Source organism: Thalassophryne amazonica, chromosome 1 (genome assembly GCF_902500255.1).
Source record: "Thalassophryne amazonica chromosome 1, fThaAma1.1, whole genome shotgun sequence".
NCBI classification, from domain to species: domain Eukaryota; kingdom Metazoa; phylum Chordata; class Actinopteri; order Batrachoidiformes; family Batrachoididae; genus Thalassophryne; species Thalassophryne amazonica.
This window is the reverse complement of record NC_047103.1, coordinates 85,470,241-85,496,491: the sequence shown is the minus strand read 5'-3', so window position 1 is coordinate 85,496,491 and position 26,251 is coordinate 85,470,241. Positions and strand designations below refer to the sequence as shown.

General features: G+C 39.8%; 1 protein-coding gene and 1 long non-coding RNA gene across 2 annotated transcripts in view; both read left to right on the top strand.

Annotated features, from left to right (window-relative positions):
• Positions 1-11,983, top strand: part of kcnh2b (potassium voltage-gated channel, subfamily H (eag-related), member 2b) — a 1,340,040-nt gene extending 1,328,057 nt beyond the window's left edge. Inside the window, exons 21-22 of the mRNA XM_034172191.1 lie at positions 10,501-10,602; positions 11,238-11,983. Of these exons, the coding sequence (XP_034028082.1) occupies positions 10,501-10,602; positions 11,238-11,666 (531 nt within the window). The 3' untranslated portion in view covers positions 11,667-11,983. The remainder of the gene's footprint in view (positions 1-10,500; positions 10,603-11,237) is intronic.
• A 2,059-nt stretch (positions 11,984-14,042) lies between these two features.
• LOC117512191 overlaps positions 14,043-26,251 on the top strand; it is a 19,125-nt gene continuing 6,916 nt past the window's right edge. The window contains exons 1-2 of the long non-coding RNA XR_004561237.1: positions 14,043-14,052; positions 21,661-21,665. This is a non-coding gene — a long non-coding RNA (uncharacterized LOC117512191). The remainder of the gene's footprint in view (positions 14,053-21,660; positions 21,666-26,251) is intronic.

Genomic DNA, 26,251 nt, shown 5'->3' with positions numbered 1-26,251 from the left:
CTCCAAAGATTTTCGATTGAGTTCAGGTCTGGAGACTGGCTAGACCACTCCAGGACCTTGAAATGCTTCTTATGGAGCCACTCCTTAATTACTCTGGCTGTATGTTTGGGGTCATTGTCATGCTGGAAGATCCAGCCACGACCCATCTTCAATGCTCTTACAGATCTCTTCATTCTTTGTAGGTGGGAAAAGTTGCAAAATCAACAATGGATCAAATACTGTACTTTGCTGCACTGTGTGTGTGTGTGTGTGTGTGTGTGTGTGTGTGTGTGTGTGTGTGTGTGTGTGTGTGTGTGTGTGTGTGTGTGTGTGTGTGTGTGTGTGTGTGTATATATATATGTGTGTGTGTGTGTGTGTGTGTGTGTGTGTGTGTGTGTGTGTGTGTGTGTGTGTGTGTATGTATGTATATATATATATGTGTGTGTGTGTGTGTGTGTGTGTGTGTGTGTGTGTGTGTGTGTGTGTGTGTGTGTGTGTGCGCGCACACGTGTGTACACCAGTGTAGAAGTGTTGCCACAGTTACTTTGAAAAAGTATTCCAATTACTGATTACTCCTTGAAATGGTAACTTAGTTACTTTACTGATTACTCAGTTTTAAAAGTAACTAAGTTAGATTACTAGATCACTAGTCACTTCATTAGTTACTTTCTGCAGCTGCCAACAACTCCCCCCTGTAACCTCAACATGAAAATGATAAACAGTTTTGCCAATACCCTTTATGACTTCAATGAATATGTTTGTTTTATAAAAAATAAAATAAAGACATCTTTCTTGACCTCATATTTGTTGACAGCACTGTAACAGTAAAACTTACAATTTCTATCCAACATCGTTTGTAAATGTAACTATTAAATTCTTTCTAAACATAGTTCTTTCTAAACATAGTACTAAACATAGTTCAACATAGTTAAACATAGTTCTTTCTAAACTTAGTTGTTGAAAATATTATGATTGTTGTTGTTATTGTTATTATGATTATTATAAGTACTATTAGTTGTAGTAATATAGTATGAAAAAATGCCTTCAAAAGTGGACCTTTAATCTCGGGCTGTTGTGGGGAGCTGCATCTCCCACACACACACACCTCCTCCCCGCATGGATTCGCCCCTGGCTTGCTGTTTGAGTAGAAGAATGGATTATGTTTATTTATGCAAAAAACATGACCAGATTGACAGGTAAGGAAGTTTTCTCAGCGTTTTTTTATCTTCATGTCATCCTCAGAAAGAGATACTTTAGGAGCATTTGGATGAGGGAAAAATCATTAGTATTTGTTGATAACGTGTTGCAGATCAGCTGTTTGTAGTGAGGAGACACACAGGGCACAGAGTTTTAAAGACAAAAAGCATAAAAATGTCTGTTTATGCCCCGCGCGGCGCTTGCACCGCGAGGCAGGGCATATAGCATCCAGGCTGTCCGTTCGTCCTTCCGTCAGTTTGTCTGTCTGTCCGTCTGTCCGTCCGTCTGTCCGTCCGTCCGTCCACAATTCGTTCGCCGAAACATAGCTCGGCACCTATTGCTCGCAAAAACTTCATATTTGGTGGGTACATGCCTTGGAGGAGTACTTCACATGGGTTTGAAGGCCAGTGACCTTGACCTACTTTTCAAGGTCACCAGTGGTCACAACTGTCAAATCCTTTGCCACAACGTAGCTCGGCACCTTTTGCTCATAGAAACGTCATACTTGGTGGGTACATGCCTTGGAGGAGTACTTCGCATGGGTTTGAAGGCCGATGACCTTGACCTCCGTTTCAAGGTCACCAGTGGTTGCATTTTTTTGAAGGCTGGCGACCATGACTGACTTTTTATGGTCACTGTCACATGCTCTAAATAAATATTATGCCAGTCTCCAATTTTTTCATTGTATATGAGGTTTGTGAGAAAAGTATCCGACCTTTTTATTTTATGCAAAAAATATATGGAGTTGATTCATATGTTTTTACGTCAGCCAAGCTTGAACCTTCGTGTGCATGCGTGAGTTTTTCCACGCCTGTCAGTTGTGTCATTCGCCTGTGGGCAGGCTTTGAGTGAGCACCCCTCTCGTCGTTGTTTCATTGCGAGGAAATGGCGGAATGATTTGGGCTTTTTTTCCATCAGAATTTTTTCAGAAACTGTTAGAGACAGGCAGCTGGAAACCATTCGAAAAATTTATCTGGCTTTCGGTGAAAATTTTACGGGCTTCACAGAGAATAAGGAGTGTTACTACCCTTACCAAAAAGTAGTACATGCAAGTATGTTTCAAGTATACTTCCAGTTTACTTTTTATATACTTATCAGTACTATTTTTTGGTAAGGGTACAGCTTTAAGGATGGCCCACAATGGCGCACGGCGCGCCGCGCTCCAAGCCACCATCGAGAGGCAGAAACCACCACATCATTTCTAAACAGATGGCTGAATCAAATCCATATATTTTTTGCATAAAATAAAAAGGTCGGATACTTTTCTCACAGACCTCGTATCCCAGTTTACATCAAACACATAAAGCTTCAACCAAATACCCACCCCATACAAGTACATATTACTGCACTTTGCATTGAAAATAATACTGCGCGTGGGGATTAGATTAGACACGTGTAACATGTTAACATGTTACCAGGCCCCTGTAGTCGGTGCGGACCAAGGTAGCTTAGCTGCCGCTAGTTCCCCCCTGGCAGATCCCGGGCAGTCGGGAAAGCAGGCTGACTGGGTGACTGTGAGGAGGAAGCGTAGCCCTAAACAGAAGCCCCGTGTACACCGTCAACCCGTTCACATCTCTAACCGTTTTTCCCCACTCGACGATACACTCGCCGAGGATCAAACTCTGGTTATTGGCGACTCTGTTTTGAGAAATGTGAAGTTAGCGACACCAGCAACCATTCTCAATTGTCTTCCGGGGGCCAGAGCAGGCGACATCGAAGGACATTTGAAATTGCTGGCTAAGGCTAAGCGTAAATTTGGTAAGATTGTAATTCACGTCGGCAGTAATGACACTCGGTTACGCCAATCGGAGGTCACTAAAATTAACATTAAATCGGTGTGTAATTTTGCAAAAACAATGTCGGACTCTGTTGTTTTCTCTGGGCCCCTCCCCAATCAGACCGGGAGTGACATGTTTAGCCGCATGTTCTCCTTGAATTGCTGGCTGTCTGAGTGGTGTCCAAAAAATGAGGTGGGCTTCATTGATAATTGGCAAAGCTTCTGGGGAAAACCTGGTCTTGTTAGGAGAGACGGCATCCATCCCACTTTGGATGGAGCAGCTCTCATTTCTAGAAATCTGGCCAATTTTCTTGGATCCTCCAAACTGTGACTGTCCAGCGTTGGGACCAGGAGGCAGAGCTGTGGTCTTATACACCTCTCTGCAGCTTCTCTCCCCCTGCCATCCCCTCGTTGCCCCATCCCCGTAGAGACGGTGCCTGCTCCCAGATCACCAATAACCAGCAAAATTCTATTTAAGCATAAAAATTCAAAAATAAAAAATAATATAGCACCTTCAATTGCACCACAGACTAAAACAGTTAAATGTGGTCTATTAAACATTAGGTCTCTCTCTTCTAAGTCCCTGTTGGTAAATGATATAATAATTGATCAACGTATTGATTTATTCTGCCTAACAGAAACCTGGTTACAGCAGGATGAATATGTTAGTTTAAATGAGTCAACACCCCCGAGTCACACTAACTGTCAGAATGCTCGTAGCACGGGCCGTGGCGGAGGATTAGCAGCAATCTTCCATTCCAGCTTATTAATTAATCAAAAACCTAGACAGAGCTTTAATTCATTTGAAAGCTTGACTCTTAGTCTTGTCCATCCAAATTGGAAGTCCCAAAAACCAGTTTTATTTGTTATTATCTATCGTCCACCTGGTCGTTACTGTGAGTTTCTCTGTGAATTTTCAGACCTTTTGTCTGACTTAGTGCTTAGCTCAGATAAGATAATTATAGTGGGCGATTTTAATATCCACACAGATGCTGAGAATGACAGCCTCAACACTGCATTTAATCTATTATTAGACTCTATCTGCTTTGCTCAAAAAGTAAATGAGTCCACCCACCACTTTAATCATATCTTAGATCTTGTTCTGACTTATGGTATGGAAATAGAAGACTTAACAGTATTCCCTGAAAACTCCCTTCTGTCTGATCATTTTTTAATAACATTTACATTTACCCTGATGGACTACCCTGCAGTGGGGAATAAGTTTCATTACACTAGAAGTCTTTCAGAAAGCGCTGTAACTAGGTTTAAGGATATGATTCCTTCGTTATGTTCTCTAATGTCATATACCAACACAGAGCAGAGTAGCTACCTAAACTCTGTAAGGGAGTTAGAGTATCTCGTCAATAGTTTTACATCCTCTTTGAAGACAACTTTGGATGCTGTAGCTCCTCTGAAAAAGAGAGCTTTAAATCAGAAGTGTCTGACTCCGTGGTATAACTCACAAACTCGTAGCTTAAAGCAGATAACCCGTAAGTTGGAGAGGAAATGGCGTCTCACTAATTTAGAAGATCTTCACTTAGCCTGGAAAAAGAGTTTGTTGCTCTATAAAAAAGCCCTCCGTAAAGCTAGGACATCTTTCTACTCATCACTAATTGAAGAAAATAAGTATAACCTCAGGTTTCTTTTCAGCACTGTAGCTAGGCTGACAAAGAGTCAGAGCTCTATTGAGCTGAGTATTCCATTAACTTTAACTAGTAATGACTTCATGACTTTCTTTGCTAACAAAATTTTGACTATTAGAGAAAAAATTACTCATAACCATCCCAAAGATGTATCGTTATCTTTGGCTGCTTTCAGTGATGCCGGTATTTGGTTAGACTCTTTCTCTCTGGTTGTTCTGTCTGAGTTATTTTCATTGGTTGCTTCGTCCAAACCATCGGCATGTTTATTGGACCCCATTCCTGCCAGGCTGCTCAAGGAAGTCCTACCATTATTTAATGCTTCAATCTTAAATATGATCAATCTATCTTTGTTAGTTGGTTATGTACCACAGGCCTTTAAGGTGGCAGTAATTAAACCATTACTTAAAAAGCCATCACTTGACCCAGCTATCTTAGCTAATTATAGGCCAATTTCCAACCTTCCTTTTCTCTCAAAGATTCTTGAGAGGGTAGTTGTAAAACAGCTAACTGATCACCTGCAGAGGAATGGTCTATTTGAAGAGTTTCAGTCAGGTTTTAGAATTCATCATAGTACAGAAACAGCATTAGTGAAGGTTACAAATGATCTTCTTATGGCTTCGGACAGTGGACTTATCTCTGTGCTTGTTCTGTTGGACCTCAGTGCTGCTTTTGATACTGTTGACCATAAAATTTTATTACAGAGATTAGAGCATGTCATAGGTATTAAAGGCACTGCGCTGCGGTGGTTTGAATCATATTTGTCTAATAGATTACAGTTTGTTCATGTAAATGGGGAATCTTCTTCACAGACTAAAGTTAATTATGGAGTTCCACAAGGTTCTGTGCTAGGACCAATTTTATTCACTTTATACATGCTTCCCTTAGGCAGTATTATTAGACGGTATTGCTTAAATTTTCATTGTTACACAGATGATACCCAGCTTTATCTATCCATGAAGCCAGAGGATAGTAAGTCATTTTTGATCAGGATATGTCATTCAAAGCGCATATTAAACAAATATGTAGGACTGCCTTTTTGCATTTGCGCAATATCTCTAAAATCAGAAAGGTCTTGTCTCAGAGTGATGCTGAAAAACTAATTCATGCATTTATTTCCTCTAGGCTGGACTATTGTAATTCATTATTATCAGGTTGTCCTAAAAGTTCCCTAAAAAGCCTTCAGTTGGTTCAGAATGCTGCAGCTAGAGTACTGACGGGGACTAGCAGGAGAGAGCATATCTCACCCGTGTTGGCCTCTCTTCATTGGCTTCCTGTTAATTCTAGAATAGAATTTAAAATTCTTCTTCTTACTTATAAGGTTTTGAATAATCAGGTCCCATCTTATCTTAGGGACCTCGTAGTACCATATTACCCCATTAGAGCGCTTCGTTCTCAGACTGCGGGCTTACTTGTAGTTCCTAGGGTTTGTAAGAGTGGAATGGGAGGCAGAGCCTTCAGCTTTCAGGCTCCTCTCCTGTGGAACCAGCTCCCAATTCAGATCAGGGAGACAGATACCCTCTCTACTTTTAAGATTAGGCTTAAAACTTTCCTTTTCGCTAAGGCTTATAGTTAGGGCTGGATCGGGTGACCCTGGACCATCCCTTGGTTATGCTGCTTTGGACGTAGATTGTGGGGGGGTTCCCATGATGCACTGTTTCTTTCTCTTTTTGCTCCGTATGCATCGCTCTGCGTTTAATCATTAGTGATCGATCTCTGCCCCCCTTCACGGCATGTCTTTTTCCTGGTTTTTTCCCTCAGCCCCAACCAGTCTCAGCAGAAGACTGCCCCTCCCTGAGCCTGGTTCTGCTGGAGGTTTCTTCCTGTTAAAAGGGAGTTTTTCCTTCCCACTGTTGCCAAGTGCTTGCTCATAGGGGGTCGTTTTGACCGTTGGGGTTTTTCATAATTATTGTATGGCCTTGCCTTGCAATATGGAGCGCCTTGGGGCAACTGTTTGTTGTGATTTGGCGCTATATAAGAAAAAAGTTGATTGATTGATTGATCACTGGTGTACACACATACAGTGGGTAAAATAACTGAAACATGACACCATTTTTCAGTATATTTATTTCTAAAGGTGCTACTGTTGTCACATTTTCACCAAATTTCAGTAACAAAACAGGTAATCCACACATACAAAGATACCAAAGCCTAGACATCTATAAATTATGTGTAATAATGTTTAATGACACAGGAAAAAATATTGAAAACATGAAGAAAATGAGGTGCAAAAAGGCAATGAAGGCAAAGACACTGGTTAAAATCTATCAATAATTAGAAAGCAACCCTTCCCCTTGTCAGTCCAAATTACTATCAGCTCATTCAGTCACAATTGCTGGCCTATAAAATAGTGTTTCATTACCAAGGTGTCACACAACAAACATCTCATGATGGGTAAAAGCAAAAAAACGCTCTCAAGACCTTTGCAACCTTATTGCTGCAAAACATACTGATGGCATTGGTTACAGAAGGATTTCTACACTTCTGAATGTTACAGTGAGCACTGTGGGGCCATAATCTGAAAATGGAAAGAACATCATTTCACCATAAACCGGCCATGACTAGGCGCTCCTCACAAGATTTCTGACAGAGGAGTGAAAATAATTATGAGAAGAGTTGTCGAAAAGCTAAGGACTACTTCAGAAAGACATGGAATAATGATATATTTACCACACTCAATACCATATTTCAGCAACCATTTGTAAAAGAACCACAGCTTGCCGTTTTAGGGGCAGTTCCAGATGGCTTTGGAGGAAATAGTAGAAAATATCTTTTCAGAATTTTACTGACTGCTGCACTTAAATGTATTACTATCAAATGGTTGAGTCCAGATCCACCTACTTATACTGTTTGGATTGAGAAAGTTAGAGAGATCTATCAGATGGAGGCGATCACATACTCCTTAAGATTGCAGAGAGAACTTTTCACAGAGAGATGGAGGCCCATAGCTTTATTTTTGTTTTTGTGTTCTTAATTCTGCTTCATTTCTATTGTATACTATTATATCATGTACATGTACATAGGTGAATGTCTGCGAATGCGGAATACTTTGCATCTCTAATGTACATGGTGTAAAATTTTCTAAACTCAATAAAAATAAAGTTAAAAAAAAAAGAAAGACATGGAATTAGCAGGTACCATTGTTTAAAAGAAAACAATAAGTAATGCACTCAACCACCAAGGCTCACCACGCAAGACTCCATTGCTGAAGAAGAAGCATGTGGAAGCTCATTTAAAGTTTGCTGCACAACATTTAGAAAAGCCTGTGAAGTACTCTGAGAATATATTCTGGTCAGATGAGACCAAAATGAAACTCTTAGAATGCCATAATACACACCATAAATGGCACTGCACATCACCCCAAAAACACCATACCAACAGGGAAATTCGGAGGTGGGAACATCATGGTGTGGGGCTATTTTCCAGCATACAGCACTCACAAATTTCATATAATTGAAGGAAGGATGAATGGAAAAATGTACAAAGACATTCTTTAGAAAAATCTAAAGATGAAACAAGGGTGGACATTTCAGCAAGACAATAACCCCAAACACACAATCAACGAAACTCTTAATTGGTTTCAGAGAATTAAAGTAAAGCTGATAGAATGGCCCAGCCAAACACCTGACTTGAATCCAACAGAAAATCTATGGAAAGAACTAAAGACCAGAGTGGAACCTTAAATATTTGAAGAGTGTTTGTGTGGAAGAATGGGCCAAAATCACACCTGACCAATGCATTATTTTCTCTATGCAGGAGGCATGTTGAAGTTGTCATTACCAACAAAGGCTTTTGTACAAAGTATTAAATACATTTCAGTAAGCATGCTCAATACTTTTTTCCCCAGTATCATTCCATTTTATTAAACATAACTTCATTTCTGTACTTATGTTTTGGTTTCTTTACATATGTGTGTGTGATGTGAGTTGTTACCAACATCTGGTGAAAATTTCATGTCAGTAGGAACTATAATTCCTGAGAAAAATGGTGAAGTGTTCAACACTTATTTTACCCGCTGTACATATATAATAATTCATCCACACTGGGTGTGCCGCCAGTATATTCTGAGTGCCAGTCCTAAGCTGGGATAAATTAGCAGGGTTGTGTCAGATAGAGCAGCCAATGTAAACCAACAACAAAGATGCAGAGCACAAATAGAATTTCCATACTGGATCAATCGAGGCCCGGGTTAACAATGACCACCACCAGTGCCATTGTTCAACACATTGCCAGCTGAAATTGGGCTATTGGTGGCTGAAGAAGAACAGGAAGATAACGCGTCCAGAGACAGCAGGAGAAGAGGAAAACTAGAAAAGTGGAAGTAAGAGTCGGGACTTTGAATTTTGGCAGTATTACTGGTAAAGGGAGTGAGCTTGATATCAGGCATTTTCCTGTATCTTTTTACAAGAGAGCGATGGTAGCTCAGTGGTAACGTTTCTGGCTGGAAATCAGAGCTTTTGGAAATTGCAGCTTCAAATCCTGTGGCTATGTTTTTTTGTTGTTGTTGTATTTTTGTTGTTATTTTCACAGCACCTGCTTGCACTGTGTTCCCGTGTACACAAAAGTGTCGCAGCAGCATCGTTCACGCCTGCCTATCGGCTCAGTGTTTTTGTGATTCTCTCATACTGTCACGCTGAGCGAAGGCGAGGCACAGACAGAGGCTGGACACAAATGCAGGCTCTCAAACTGGATGTATGAGTAAAAAGGATGGTCTTTATTACAGGCAGGGGTTCGGTAACAGGAAGGCAGTCCGCGGAGCAAAAGTACCAAGCAGAGGCGAGACAGAGGACGTGGTCAAAAACAAGCAGGGTCAATACACAAGCAAACTGGGTTTTCAGAGCTGAGGCAAAAACAGAATCTGGTACACAGAGCAGAATCAAAACACAGCTAGAGCAAAAACAGGACGAGACAAAGTGCTGGTAAGTGATGAACATCATCAACAAACGAGCAGTGAGGGAGTGAACAGACGCAGTTTAAATAAGGAAGGCGGTGACGGGAAAACAAGGTGCACATGAGGACAAAGGATCTGGAAAGGGGGGCGTGGCTGACAGATGAGGAACAGGTGCAAGAGAGTGAAGGAAGAAGACACAATGCAGACAAACCAAAAGTGACTGGAAAATTAATGGAGGAAAATGAGACGTGCTTAAGGCAGACAATAATAAAAGTGAGCAAAACAAAAGCGGAAAAAACTAGGAGATAATGTGACTAATCAAAGTGGAAAACCAGGAGATCAATAATAATAAACAAAACTGGAGCAGAACTGACACTAAATAAAGTATAGAAATGAATACAATGACAATACAAAATAACTAAAAAAGAGTATACAATAAATCACAAACAGAACCTAATCAGATATGAAACAAAGAAAAATAATAAGCAAAACCTGAGACCAATGCATAATGTAAAGAATGTGAAAAGCTAAACCAATACATACATCACTAATAAAATAAAAGATAACCAAGAATGATACTAGTGACTCAAGAATACCGAAAGAAAAGCAATAAATGACTAAACCGAAAATACAATACATGAGAACCAAGAATACAATAAAGAACCAAAACCCGGGAAACAGAACACTACATGAACATGAATAATCAGAACCAGAAAAGAATGAAAACAGTCAAGCAGCAAAAAAGTGAAAACAAAGTCAAGAATGAGTTAAACTGAAGGAAAAGAAAAGGGGACGAGGACAGGAACCCAAACAGGAGAGAAGCATGACACATACAAGCTGTTCTGCCGTGATTCACCCTGATTTGTACTTATTCGTACTAGGTGTGAAGAGGCCCTTACAGATGTTTCATTTTTGCAAAAAAAAAAAAAAAAAACCCAGCTCAAAATGACCCATCAATCAAAAATAATGAAGGAAACAGTGTTTGTCTTGACAAAAGGATTTTGTTTCATCCACAGCCTGCACCTTACCCTGGTCCTGGACCAGGACCAGGTCCCGGAGAGAGACTGGTTCAGCCTGTTACACCTCTGGAGACGGATACGCTGACCTCTTTATCACAGGTGAATCTACAATAGGAATTAAGCCACTATTTGTTCACTTCACTAAAAGACAATCTGTTACATAGCACAGGATACATGCATCCTTGCAAAGCTTTGAAGATTGTGACATATATATCTGACATCCCATAAGTAAAATACACTGTGGAAATTTTGAGGAGAAAACTTTCAAATAAGACATGTTGAGAAAACATAAAGACTTTTGATTATTTTCACAGTGCATCCATTTCTGGTTTTCATTTCTTGTGGACAAATATGCTGATGAAAACTATGAGACGGGTGTTCACAAACCTCTGATTGATAATCATCTGGTTGTTCTACAATTTTATTTATATATGAAGATCAAGGGCTGGATGAAACAGAATGTAAAAAAATTTGATATCAATCAGTTTGATAAATGCATACTGTTAATGGAGCCATTCTAATGTCAGGATGCACCTGGAAGCAAAAATCAGCATGTATCCTAAGATACCTACTTGTTTGATGATTGAATTTGTTATAGGTGTCTGAAAGATAAGTAGCATTTGCACTGATATTGCTACCACTTCAAAACAAGTTTCTTTGAAACATATTCATGGAAGCAAGCACAATTCAAAGAAACGCCGTTCCACTGATCACCACTGTGTCTTTGTTTTCAGATCTTGCATACCCATGAAATTGAGGAAGCCCCAGTAAAGCCTATAGACACGCTTCAGTCCCCTTTGCAGGACTCACCTCTGATCAGTACCAGCCAGGGTGAGCTCACCCCCTCTGGTCCGGACAGCCTGGGGCAGCAGTTGGAGCTTGATTTGGGCCTGGGGACTGGAGTCATGTCACAATCAAGACTGGGGTTAGGTTCAGGTGTAGGTTTGCAGTTGGGGAGAGGAGCAGTTATAGTGTCTCAGTCTATGGCAGGATTAGACTTTGGCTCAGGGGCATGTTTGGGGGCTGAAGTAGGGCCAGTAGTTGGAACAGGTGTTATAGCCCTGGATTCTGAAAGCCAACGGAGGCTTTCTCTGCAGGAACCTCAGACACCTCTGGATTCACGGACACCACAGCGACACAGTTCTGACCCAGGAGGGAGCTAAAGAAGTGGTAATGAAGGAGAAGAAAGGGAAAAATGGCAACAGAGGTTGCTTTGAAGTTTCTTCATTTTCCACCAGTCTTTGTGGCGCTTTGGAGATGGCAACCCAAATCCTTTCATACAGTTGCTTGTCGTCACTCCTGAAATACAACCTTTGACTTTATATATAAGCCCACAGCTCAGAAATAGTAAAGCCGGATCAATGTCAAGAAAGAAACACAGGTTTTTATCAAGTTCTCTTTAACACAAGTACATGCTCCTTCTCCTCACAAAGCATCTGGTGCACTGTGGACTCCACTGTGGGATCACCTTGAACCAAAACCACAGTCAGGGTAGGGCTCGCTTCTGTCTCTTAACGAACACAGTCCGTGATCAAGACCAGTCTTGATATCGACACACTATATGTGGACACAAACAACTGCTGTCCTTTAGACGAATCCCTTTACTGCTGTATCCAATGTTGGATGGCTGAGAAACCCAGAATGAATCACAACAAAATAAGTAGCCATTTACGTCTTGCACTGAAAAGTGATATAATAATTATTCTGTTCTACATGTCCGTGGCGCTTCCTATAAAACTCACAAAATGGTTGGTATTGTAGTGTTAGCTGGCCTAACAGGGAATGTGTTGCCCCATTCTCTCACTGGTTTCTTCCTCCAATGTCTTGCCCAAAGAGGCAGAGAGCACACTGGATTGGCTGCTTTGCACCTCAGGGGTGGGAACTGGAGGGTTAAAAGCCATGAATTACACACTGAACATATCAGCTGTCCTATCATAGATGTAGTATAAATTTGCTAGTTAGTGAAGAACATATGGCATGCTTAGGTGGTGTCTTGAACAGGTAAACTGGCAAACTTTACTGCAAGGAAATGGAATTAAACTCAGCAAACACTTTAATTAAGGAGGACAAAATGTCATACTTTGATCAGACCTATTTTTTTGTTCACTACTAATTGCAATGGTCTTTAACCTTTTGTGTTAGGGAAGAAAGGAAAATGATCATCAAGTGAGAAAGAAAGATAATGGCTTACTGTCAATTTTTTTTTTATGTAATCCCATTGCATGTCGGGGGGGTAATCTCATTTCTATTCAAATTTGCTACCTCAGATTTCATTGGTCCTTACTTTTTCACCTGAGCAAGTACCCAGAATGCTACAACTTTGCACATACGAGTATGTCGTGTTATATGTAAGTCTATAGGTTTGCCAGTTTACAATGACTAACCGATTGCACCATTATTCTGTGTACAATACAATATGCAAACACTGGCAAGAAGAGATGAATGGGTTTGTTTCAACCTTTTTAAGCATGTGGTATATGTTCTGGTATCAGGCTTTTTATGTTTGCATTTGTTTTTATCGTTGTCTTTCAGTCTACAGAACATAGTGTGGTACTTTTGCTTCAACACACTGCAGAAGAAGCATAATGTTCAGGAAAAATGGTTTTGCCCATATGGTAATGATAAAACCCATTCACAGTGCAAGTTACAAAATAGATTTGATTTTGCCTAAGTCCTGAGAATTTCGATTCTTGAAGCTACAGTCAGGATGATATGCTGTAGTATGCACTGAGTACCTCAGAGATGCATCTAATACACGTTGGAGAATAATTATTGTACAAACATGCTGTGTGAGATGATATGATGATCAAACACAGAGTGATCACATTATTTATAGTCAAACCTTGAAAAATTTGACAATTACAGCACACGGCTGGATACATCAACAAGACATATGTCCCAATATCTGCCATTCTGCATTGTAAAAATACAAAATCTTACCGTGTATTTGTCTAAGTGAAAATATCTAATGTACACTTAATACAAGACACACTTAATTAATTACATTTTTTTAAGATGTAAAAATGTGTTTTTCAATAATACATTTTTAAAATCTTAGAGTCTTGGACACATCTTATTTTGAGTTGTATCTGAGACATAAGATTTTTTCACTCACTGTGGGATTTTTAAGCTGCTGTTATATTTGTAAAAGCTGCAGTAGTTCCCACTACTATGTAAAAATAAACTTCAAAGTGTTCTCAGCTCATTTCAAGACCTTATTTAAAGAAATCTTAAATGAGTTTTCATTTGTTAATTGGCAGATTTTTTTAACATGAAGACAAGGTGTATTTAATTTGTAACAAGTTTTTTAAAATGCCAGTGGAACAAGTGAAAATTCACATAAGATTTGTTGAAATAAGATTTTGAATTTATTTAATAAAACTTTTGTGTTTTAGTTTCCTTGTATCAGGAAATGTCTTACAAATGACAGCAACTTAAAAATCTTATGGTAAAAATAAAATAGAATAAAATAAAATAAAAATGTGTGTTTTATCTTGGTTATTACTCCAAAAAAAATGTTTCAAAGAGTTCATTTGACAAATGACAAGGGTGAGTATGTCTCATACTGTATTAAGTGTAGCTTAGATATTTTAACTAAAAATTATACAAACATACTTGGTGAGATAATGCCTTTTTGCAGTGTATTAATTCAAGCTTGAGAAATGTGTCAATGTGCCGCTGGGAAATAGTGTGGCCAGAATTTAAAGTTGCACTCCCATGCTGTTTAATGTTACCTCTTACCAGCACAGTTCCACAGAGGATCACTGAACACATCTTTGTCATCTTCCTGCACAAAACACAATTCAATGTTGTTTTCTTCATTAAAGCAGCTTACATAAAAGATGTGTATCCAAGTTTACAACAAATTTACTACTTTTAAACTCAAACTAAGCATGTGTACTTCAGTTTACTTATGTACTTATCAGAAATAAACTTAATGGATAATACTTCAATTACACTTAGCTTATATTGACAAGTTTACACAAAAGTTTAAATTTAAGTATATTTGCCTGATACTTGTACTTTCTGTTACTGAATTATGCCTGCATGTACTGAGAAAAACACAGAAAAATCTGTTTACTTGGTGTGTAGTAACAGTTATACAGGACAGTTCAAATATACTTGGCTAAGGGCCCCTTCACACATAACACGAAAGACGCAGAAACCGGAAGACAGTTCGCAAACCAAAAACGAAATGGGGAACTACGAAACATTCCACCTGCTGTCATGAGGAACATATGTTCGGACAGGCGTACACAAAACCGTGGTGACAGTTTCGTGCATGCTCGTGTTCGCATGCATGACCACAATGCGAGCACATGGAAAGTCGCGCACACAGCAGTTGAGGAAAAATATTTTAAAAACACCCCAATTTCTAATACTTAATTCCTGTTATAAAAAGGGGATTTAGCCTCCACCTAGACGTACAGAAGGAAGTAATGAAATGACGTGGATTACTGTTCTCTCTTGCATGTTTTACATGAATTACCTGATGCACTTGAGCCGGCCGGCTCCTGTCTCATGACGAGCCGGGCTCTCATGAACACATCAGCAGTGATCCGCTGCAAATGTGATCTGTGTTTTAATTATTACAATGTGGGGAAATCCCGCAGTGACACGCACCTCGCAGGGGTGTCCCATGGGGTGATTCTCTGCATGGCACGATATTCAGCAACTTTAAAGTGTGCTGACGTGACAGTCAGCTGAAGCAGTATGTTATAATTTATTTCCACGCGAGGACAGCATGTTGCGCGCTTCACGCTGTAGTTATGTGACTTCATATCCTACAAGCCACTACAAGTGTTCCTGAACTGTGACTTGCGAGCACAGATATTTGAACAGCTCCACATCACAGGGGGACATGCCCACCTCTGTGGGCGGACCTCGGCAGACCACATAGAAAAAAAAGGCTCTCTTTGATGCTTTGTTCTGAGATTTTAATTTCATGTATGTATTATTATGTTTGCCCTGCATCTGTCTGATGTCTGTGTTGTAATGTAACACTTTGCATGCATGGTCACGTCCAGCTGTCAGTCGGTGGTCAGCTGACATGCGCTGTATGTCCACAGCAAAGCGATCGCACAAGAATGAGTTCACGCCTTTGTCACCCTTATGTGTTTGATTTAATTTCCACTCTTTTTGTCTGTCATGAAACTACACTTTACATGGTGGAAGTGAAATCAGCCAGCTGGGCGGCTTCACAGCGTGCCGTGCGCTCAGACACTGGCCGGTCCTCATGATAGTGTGAGCGCCCACTCACATGTACACTGCATGTTCTCCAGCTGACGTGCAGCACACAACGATCAGCTGGTCCAGCACCGGACTCCAGGACCTTCAGCCACAGCTGACAATGTTCGATTCATGGTATGTGTGTGTTGGTGGTGGGGGGGGGACACACTCCACAAACCATTTGTGTGTGTGTGTGGGGGGGGGGGGGGTCAACTCAGTCACACCCATGTATGTTGCTAGGTGATGCCACTTTCGTGTTGCACTGAGACACTTTTCACAGACATGTCGAATGTGGTTGCCTGCTGTCTACTATTATACCAGGTGCATGACTAGCCCCACCTTTCCTAATTGTGCAGCGAGCGGTGTTACAACCCCAATTCCAATGAAGTTGGGACATTGTGTAAAATGTAAATAAAAACACAAATACAATGATTTGCAAATCCTCTTCAATCTATGTTCAATTGAATACACCACAAAGACAAGATATTTAATGTTCAAACTGATGGACTTTGTTGTTTTTGTGCAAATAATTGCTCATTTTGTAAATGGATGCCTACAACACATTTCAAAAAAGTTGGGACAGGGCAACAAAAGACTGGGAAAGTTGATGAATGCTTAAAGAACACCTAACTGGAAACAAATGAGTGTCATGATTGGGTATTAAAGGAGCATCCCCAAAAGCCTCAGCCATTCACAAGCAAAGATGGGGTGAGGATCACCACTTTGTGAACAACTGCATGCAAAAATAGTCCAACAGTTTAATAACAATGTTTTTCAATGTTCAATTGCAAGGAATTTAGGGATTCCATCATCTACAGTCCATAATATAATCAGAAGATTAAGAGAATCTGGAGAACTTTCTACATGTAAGCGGCAAGGCCGAATACCAACATTGAATGCCCGTGACCCTCGATCCTTCAGGCAGCACTGTATTAAAAACCAACATGATTGTGTAAAGGATCTTACCGCGTGGGCTCAGGAACACTTCAGAAAACCATTTTTAGTTAACACAGTTTGTCGCTACATCTACAAGTGCAAGTTAAAACTCTACCATGCAAAGCGAAAGCCATACATCAACAACATCCAGAAATGCCGCCACCTTCTCTGGGCCTGAGCTCATTTGAAATGGACAATGGTTGAAGAGGATTTGCAAATCATTGTATTCTATTTTTATTTACATTTTACACAATGTCCCAACTTCATTGGAATTGGGGTTGTAGATGTTCATGTCTAACACCTGGAATTTGGCCGATACCTGCCGAGAGGGGGATTGAATGAGCATGCACAGGGCATTGGCCCCTTGTGTGCGTCAATGTTGTGACGAGAGGTGTTTGAGGCGGCTCCGATTTTTCATGAATGGCATGAAATTCCTCCGTGTGCTAGTTGGCTTCAGTCGTGTTATGCGTGAAGGGGCCCTAATATTTGTAATGATAACATTATATTCTTTTCGTCTATCTAAATGTCATACTTACTGAAGTTGATAGTCTAGTGGTTAGAGAGGTGGGCTTATGACTAGCAGAAAATGTGTAGTGTAACTTTATAAATGAAAGTGTGCAGTATATTATATAACTCTGATCTATAATTGAAGTATGCACTAAAATTAGTTGTGGACTCAAAGTTTACTGCTCTTACATTTAAAGTACTATATGTTCTAGATTATAAGGTGAGTTTTTTGTTTTAGTTTCTTTTTTTACTAATAGGAGAGATACGCCAAAATATGGTATACTTCACAGTATACGTTTATAAACAGAAAGATGGGCCAAAAGAATGATTGAAATAGTACACTTACAAGCAGAATATGAAGTTTACTAAGATTTAGTTAATAAAATCTTTAAGTATACTTTTTATGTAAGGGAGTAAATCAGTTGCCAGCGATTGAATAAAAGACAGGCAAAATGATGGAATTTCTTCCTCGATTCTCCCATTTTATTTTTTCAGAAACATTTTGAAGAACTCACCTTTGAACTCACCCAGTTCAGTGTTTATTCATTGTTTGTGACCAATCCCACAGGATTGTGAAGAGGTTTGCATCCATTTTAGTGAAGTTGCATCAGAGAGAAGAATTGCTGTGAGATGAGATCTTGAAAACAGAGACTGAATAATGTTTCTGCATATAATCTTGTACGGAGTTCTGTTACACAGATATACAACATCACTCACACACTGTCCCTTAATCATTACGTAAATGAAAGGCTAGAACAGCAGTCTCAAACTCAAAGTCGCAAGTTCTTTTTTTCTCTCAGTTGTAGAGTCAAATAATCATATGAACACAACTTTATACTTGTCTTTCAGATATAATTAGTTTGACGTCTTCACTGTTGCTATCAGACATCTGTCAGTGACTCTGCTGATGATTAATAACATTTGGTTTGAGTGGGTGGATAGACAATTATCAGGATTGTCTGAAAAGGACCATTCCTCATAACACCCGCCATAGCAGTCGCACACATAGATGTGTCATTTTCAGCTCTGTGTCCCTGTCCGTCTGTGTGTGAAGAAAACAACTTGAATAGTTTTGTCTGATTTGTACCAAACTTGATGAAATGACTGAGAATAATTCAGTGGGTTTGTCATTTTGTATACCTGCCAATTCTAATTAAGGGTCACAGGGGGGTCTTCAACCCCTTACTCCAATTAAGGGTCATGTGGGTGCTGGAGCCTATCCCAGCAGTCATTGAGCAAGAAAGGGGGTACACCCTGGACAAGATGCCTGTGACTGATAACAAAGTCAAAGTGAACTTTATTGTCAATCAAGCCATGCAACAGTACATTACACAGAAGACTGAAACTGCGTTTTCCCCAAACTCCAAATGTGCAGTAACAGAGGCTAAATTAGACATACAACTAAATATAAACTTGATATGAGACATCACTGGGACATAAAATGCAAATAATATCAGTAACAGAACAACAATCAACACGACATATAGACAACACTGAGCATACATTTCCAAGGCTGTCATAGTGTTTCAGAATGTAGTCAGTTGAGGTAAACATATTCACACTCTCACTCACACTTGTGGGCAATGTTAAAGTTTCCAGTCCACTTAATCTGCATGTTTTTGGGAGTGGTAGTAAGCCAGAGGACCCAGAGGGAACCCATATGAACACGGGGAGAACATGCAAATTCTGCACAGAAAAGCCCAGGTGTGAAGCAAACCTGGGTACAGTCTTCTTGAACCCACTGAGCTGAGCATTTTGCCCAAAGTGTGTGTGTGCAACTGAGCTGTTAGAAAGTCCAGAGCTCTGGAAAATAATGAGCTTTCCCGACTTTCTGTGCATCTGCTAGGCAGGACCACTGATTTGAATGAATTCAGATCAGTGGGTAGGATGAATGTGTTTTTCCCAAAATGGGTATAAAGATATTAACGTTGCCCTCTCACCAGACAATGCAGACATCCTCATCTTTTTAAAAAAATAATTTAAAATTATAAACTTAGATTATTTTTAGTCCTTTTGTTGCTGATTTTTTCTCTTTTTTTTTACTTTAACAAATAAGGATTTTAAAAATATTACATTAACATGGGACACCTTATTGCCATTAAGGACTACAGACAAAAGTGCCTTGTTTTCATTGCTCCTTAAGTTCTTTTTAAAAATGGGAAGCAATATAGGATTTTTTTTTCTTTCCTGATCTGATAAATGATCCCATCATTGACTTAAAATCCGTGACTTGTGATCCATGATACCACAAATGCACACCTATGTAGAGTAACACTTCACTAAGGGGCATCAGGTCTACTGTCCACAAATGGTCTGATCTCCTCTATACCCAAGAACATGTTCAATAAACAATCTTTATGTCCCTGTGCATTATAGAACATGAGTATGTTGAAGTATTTAATGTCACTGTGCTTTGCAAGGTAATGGGTTATAGTTTTTCTTGTATTTGTAATATCTTATTCTTTAGCTTAAAAAGCCAATCATATGTCCTGTAAAAATGCAGTGAGTGAACAGAACGATAAATGAGTCCATCACTTCCAACTAGTAAATACAATAAGTACTATCATCTTGTAAGTCACCAACTCAAAAGGGCATGCAGGATAAAACCATTCAACTCTGGTGAACTTTGTGGCTCAGTCAATTAAAAAAACACTTTATTTTGGTTATGCAATATCCAGCAGACCTGGGGCCTCATGTACAAAGACTTGCATGGACTTTCTACTAAAAGTTGGCGTACGCCAAAAACCCTGAATTTGACTTAAGCACAAATGTATTCAGATATATGAACGTGTGCGTAGGCATGAATTCACGCACGTTCCGTTTCTACATCCCACTGAACATGGAATTGAGTGTGGAACCAAACTCCTCCCTGGCCACGCCCCATTTAAATATGTAGTTTCATGTAAATAGGCCCTTGGAGCAGGGATTCCCCATGACGTCACATCATACAACATGAACACAGGAAAGAAACTATACTACAGATGACTGGAAATTAGAGACATGCAGGGACAGTTTATTCGGTACTCTGTTAAACGGATTAATCATGAAACTGGAAAAATGTTTGTGGAAGCTACGGAGCGTGTGTGTGTGTGAGACCGCACACACTGCGCACACACTGACGAGAAGCGTTTATTGACAAATACTGAACATAGGAAGCCTGTTAAGAAGCTCTGCCACTCACCATCAAGCAAAAATAAAAGAAAGACATTAATAATAATAATAACATATATCAATGTGCACATGCCCAAATGTGCCCGCTCTGGTTTTCATTCAGAACAATTCCATGAATAAACTATTTAAACACAAGCACACACACACACACACCCCAACCGCGCACTGTGCAGCCTAATGTGCATTGATGGAATGAAAATGTTTCCTATTAACAGAAACAAATTCATCATGTGATGGCGCCTTTGTAGCAATATGTGTGCAGTTAACAGCTCCGATTACATTTGAGAAACCGGCTCTCGCTGAAAAATGTGCTGTAATGTTGGAATGTACCTGACATTTGGATGATTGCAGCTCGGCGCAAGGTTGACTGGTACACACCTGACCGATCAGCCAGCTCACGCTGGAATGCCCCTGATGCGTAGGAGCCCAGTGAGGTCATCACGTGTGGGCACAGACAACCCCTGGGTCCACATCGTATTGTGCTCTGGGCCGACCACAGTTCTGTGCGCAACTCCAGTCACAGCAGTCTTCGTAATCAAAATCAATTTATGAGCCATTTATCCTCATTTGGAAGTAAATCCTCGCATTCTCCGAATACACGCTCACGTCAGATTTCACCATTTGCAAGGTCCTCTAACAATGCTAACGCAGCCACTTTTAGTGCCATTTTATGCATTACTTGCCTATGATACGCGCATGTTTTTATATCCATCCATATAATTGCAAACATGTGGTTGTATTAAATGTTCATCAGTGTGTCTCTGATGTGCACATCACTCTGATGGCTTCTTGTTTTCACACTATTAAGGGATCCCTGCGTCACCTTTACATGTCAGAGATGGCACAATAGCTGTAGAAACGTACGTACGCCAGCCAGGATTTTTTCCTGATGCACCGCACATTTCCTCGCTTAAGTCACTTTTGATACATCTGCACATGGGTGTGGAGATGGGTGTATGCCAGGTTTTTGTGCATACGCATGTTTTGTACATGAGGCCCCTGCTCACCACCTGCTGCATGCTTAGTGCTTGTTGGATTGATGATGGATTAGGATACCCCAAAATGTTCTAAATTAGAGAAATAAAGCCACTTTTGATTGTTTCACAGAGGTTACATTCCAAAACTAAAACAGTCACAAGTACTGTAGAAGGATTTTGTATGAATGTACCCAAAGCAGACAATTCTTTCTCTCCCTCTCCCTCACAACATATTTGTCGTTTCAAAGTTACATTGAGCTTGATTGTCAGATTGTTTGATTCCCAAAAACTTGGTCTAGTGGGCATAAGGCCACCATCTCTTGTATTTTATGATGAGTGATGGTCAAGCACAGACACATCCCTCTGTTGCCCACTCAAAGCAAATGGTCTTTACATGAACCTGGTCATACAAAAACCCTATAGAAATGATTTTGTACAACTTTAATTACTAAAGAAATACAGAGCCATGGCTTCACTTTCAGGACTGATTTGCAGGGGATGGAGTGAGTTTTGTCAAGATTCTTCCAGTGTACAGCATAATGGCGAAAGAAAACCTCAGGGGCAAAGACGGTGGAACTGTGCTGATGTATCAGAGGTTTTTACTGTGTTGCGTTCATTTCCACAACTTGTTTTATCGTTCCCTTTGATCAGTTGTTGTACAGATTTTCTAAGATAAAGGAACATATAAAACCTATGACATCTCTAAATTGTCTTCCCTGATTAAAAAGCAACCACTAGAAAGACCCTATTCTGCATAACGGTGAAGAATTGTGTGGAAATGTTTTGTGCAATAGTCCGATAAGCAGATTAGACTTGTAGCAGCTTATCCACAACCTTTAAATTTAAGCACTTTATTTTTAAACAGTGCAGACATTTAATAAAGTCTCAGGAACATGCCATTGATGTCATAGAGTTCATATTCCTTTGTCTCAGAGGAAACTGGCAACATTTTCAAAGTAATATCCAAAAAATCAGTTTGGAGGAATTCCCTTTAAGACAGAATTTTGAAGATTGTATTGCGCTGCTTGCAGGTGTAAGCTATTTATTTTATTTATTTAGTTGTCAGGTTACTTTTTTTTGTCTGTGGATTGTACCTAATATGATTTATCATTTTGTTTCTGGAAAGTGAACAGGACATTTGAAGGAGAAAGTGAAGAGTTTGTGTAAAAAATGTGTATTTTTGTGGAAACCTGTTATTTTGTTCATTATGATGAACTCTACACCCACACACTATTATTATCATCATGATTGCTATTGATTATTGAGTATATTTGTTGTTGATGTTGTTGTTGTTACTGCAGACAAAGCCACATTTAATCCACATTTTGTGGCCTGTTTTTCATAGATGGTGTCCTGCTTTGTAAAGGTGCACTTTAGTATCGAACCAAAGCAAGTGAATGCTGTTATAAACAACTAGTGGCATTTAAAGCTTACATGTAATTCAACAGTTTTCAGACATTTAAGTAAAAAATGAATGTTGGGAAATAATTTTGAACTTTAACTGAGGTTTTATCTGGGATATTTATTGTTGAATCAATCATATTTGTTGCAGTGATTTGAGTTGTGATCAGGATGTTTGGAAAACCAGAATCCAGAGATTTATTAGAAATGTGAGGATGGTATGTACACTGTAAAAAGTGATTGTGGGCTGACTACTTCGATGAATGAAACAGATTAATGCCTTCCTATATTGTACGCTCTGTGCACAACATTGTGGTACAAAGCTGAGATAATTCTGCCGCTGCATTGATTTTTCAAACTGATAACACTGACCAAAGCTACATGTCTTCTAAACAATGACCCAAATTTATTTGGTATTTACAGTGCATCCAGAGTATTCACAACGCTTCACTTTTTCCACATTTTGCTATGTGACAGCCTTATTCCAAAATGGAGGATTTTTTTCCCCCTCAAAATTCTACTCACAACACTCCATAATGACAAAATTAAAAATGTTTTTTGAAACTTTTGCAAATTAATTAAAAATACAAAATAAAGGGCCACTTTACACACAGCACGATTGAAGCCGACTAGCGCACGAAGGAGGAATTGCATGCCATTTGTGAAAAATCAGAGCTGCCTCCAAGGGCTCATACACTTGTCGCTATAACTATTCACGCATAACAGCAGCCGAAAGACAGAGAGTGCCCTGTGAGAGCCCATTCGATCCCTCTCGCGGGAGGTGTCGGTCAAATTCCAGGTGACATACACAAACATCTAACACCGCTCGCTTGACACTTAGAAAATGTGTGGTCATTCGAGCTGTCAGCATGAAAATAATGAGCAGACAATCACTTTTCAGCTGGATGTGAAATTTGTCTAAATGCCCCCACGAGTGTGATGTTGCAAAAAGCAACACGTGGCATGCCAACCTAGTCTCACGGCAAGTAGTGATTCAGCAGCACAAAATATACATGAATCTATTGGTTTGTGATATTGTTACGAAAAGTGCCTCATTTTCATCACGGCAGCACAAATTCATTCTATTTCATTCCGTGATGGCTACATGAAATTAAAAGTAAAGCGGGGGTCGGGGTGGTTATGGTTAGGGTTGGGTGAAGGAGTAGGGTTAGGTTATGGTTAGGGTTGGGGGTAGGAGTAGGGTTAGTGAGTTAAGAAAACCCTGTCACAAAAATTTGACTCATTTTGTGACGGGAGCACATAAAAAATGTGATACTGGGCTGAGCATGCATGTGTATCGCACATGTGCACATATGTCGCGCCCCCCACCACAAGTGGTGTGCGTGTGTTTCGTGCTCTCCGCTCCCCACCAACACGTGGCCTGCGGGGGGAGAGGACACTTGCATGACATGCTGATATGTATTTACAGACATGAACACATGGGGCCAGACAGCCACGACTGAGCACACACAGCCGGGCTGCAGTGGCCGCACACAGTGCACCTCGGCAGACCGTCAGATATGCAGCAGGCAATCTGAATGTCACGCATGTCGGGCCAGATACGCTGTGTCCAGCAGAAAATGCACACCACAGGACTATGACAATATGGCAAGCCAACAGCACCACAAATATGCCACTTTCAGGCAGTGTAGTGAAAAACTATCGGCTGATATCAAATCTATCAGTTTGCTCTAAAATTCTGGAAAAGTGGTTTCACAGCAGCTCGTGGACTATCTTACTGAGAGTAATCTCTGAGCCACTGCAGTCTGCAGAAAATATTCCACAGAGGCGGCTCTCACTAAAGTGGTGAATGATCTTTTGGAAACAAGGTGCACCTGAGCTCAATTTTGAGCTCCATTACAAAGGCTGTGAATACTTATGTACATATGATTTCTTTTCTTTTTTTTTTTTTATAAGTCTGCTAAAATCTAAAAAAAATAAAAAATAAATAAAAAATAAACTTTTTTCACATAGACATTGTTGTGAGTTGAATTTTGAGGGCAAAAATGGGTTTCATCCATTTTGGAATCAGGCTGTAACATAAAATGTGGAAAAAGTGAAGCGCTGTGAACGCACTGTATATGGATAACTTTGCTGAAATGCATCAGTACAAAAAAGTATTTAGGCCACTGTTAGAAAAAGTAATCTTTGTATAAGTCAGATGTATGCATGTATGTATGTCTGCCAGTGAATGGCCTATTGTGGTACCTCCCCCAAATGTAATGTATGGTATATGGTCCTCAACTGAGGATATGCCCCGTGTTTCATCTGAGTGATCACTGATATAGTCTACAGCAGTAACAACTAGTGATTAGAAGCCATATTGTTTCCTAGCCCATTGTTTTCATAGCTGGACACTATAGTTACTGTGTTTATGAATGGCAATTTGACAGTCAAACCTTTTTTATTGTCACCCATCAGGGTTTAGATCTACAAAATGTATTTGAAAATGTATTTACATAATTTGACTTTTAAATTGGAAGAAACCCAGTGCATTTGCTATTTTTATAATATATGTTTAAGAATATGAACAATCATGCATATCTCATCACCTGCTACTTTCTCACCTCCTTGAAAATGAATTGATTCTTATTAAATGATTCCTCCTGTGAGTCAAAACCGTGGGACACTGAATGTCAGCACTCTCAGTATGTATGTAAACAATAGACTGTATATATAAGGTGTCTCAAAAAATGTACCCAAAAGTACTCTGAAATATGAATACCAGGAAGTTGATTTACTGAGAAATAATGGTGTTTTTCTCATTTGAGGAACCCTAACGTTTGTTCTGCGAGACATTAAATTCCAGGAAAATTGCCGCAGTTGACCCTAATTAAGAGAACAAAAATCGTTGAGTTCTGTGCAACACATCCTAAGGGCTGGCTTACATCTCTTTCCATACAAAATTCAGTCTTAGAGCGAACTAACTCCCCAGCAAATGGCAAGGAGACTTGAATTTGCAAGGTGGTTTTCCGGAAAACTGGAGATGACTGATTTATTTCCTCGGAAACTTCAGAGGAGGAGGTTACATTGATCATGTGGTGTAAAAGATAAAGGGTTAAAACATCAAAAAGGAAAGACTGAACTCAAAACTGTGCAATGGGGAGAAAAATTCCATGCTTCAGCCACATGGGCATGCAGAAAATGTCTGATAATACTTATTGGTTTTTCTGTGCAGTCAAAATACTTTTGGGTGCATTTTTTGAGACACCTGTGTGATGTCACATATAGGATTTCTATTCAGATCCAGAACAGCCAATATGAAGCCCATATTTGGGCATTGCCATTTTGGCAGCGCTGACATTGGTTATGTCACAAGAAAACCCATGAATTGATAAAGAGGTGGAGCATGGATGGCTTTGTTGTGTGATGAAAGAAGCCTGAACAGGCACGTATCTTTGATGCCGAACCAGCTAAACTAACAGGCTAACCTCAGTTCAGGTGTTTATTAAGTCAGAGTTTTGGGGACTGTGTGGTGGTTGCAATATTAAATAGGATGAGAGTTTCACTCAACATGAATATTACAG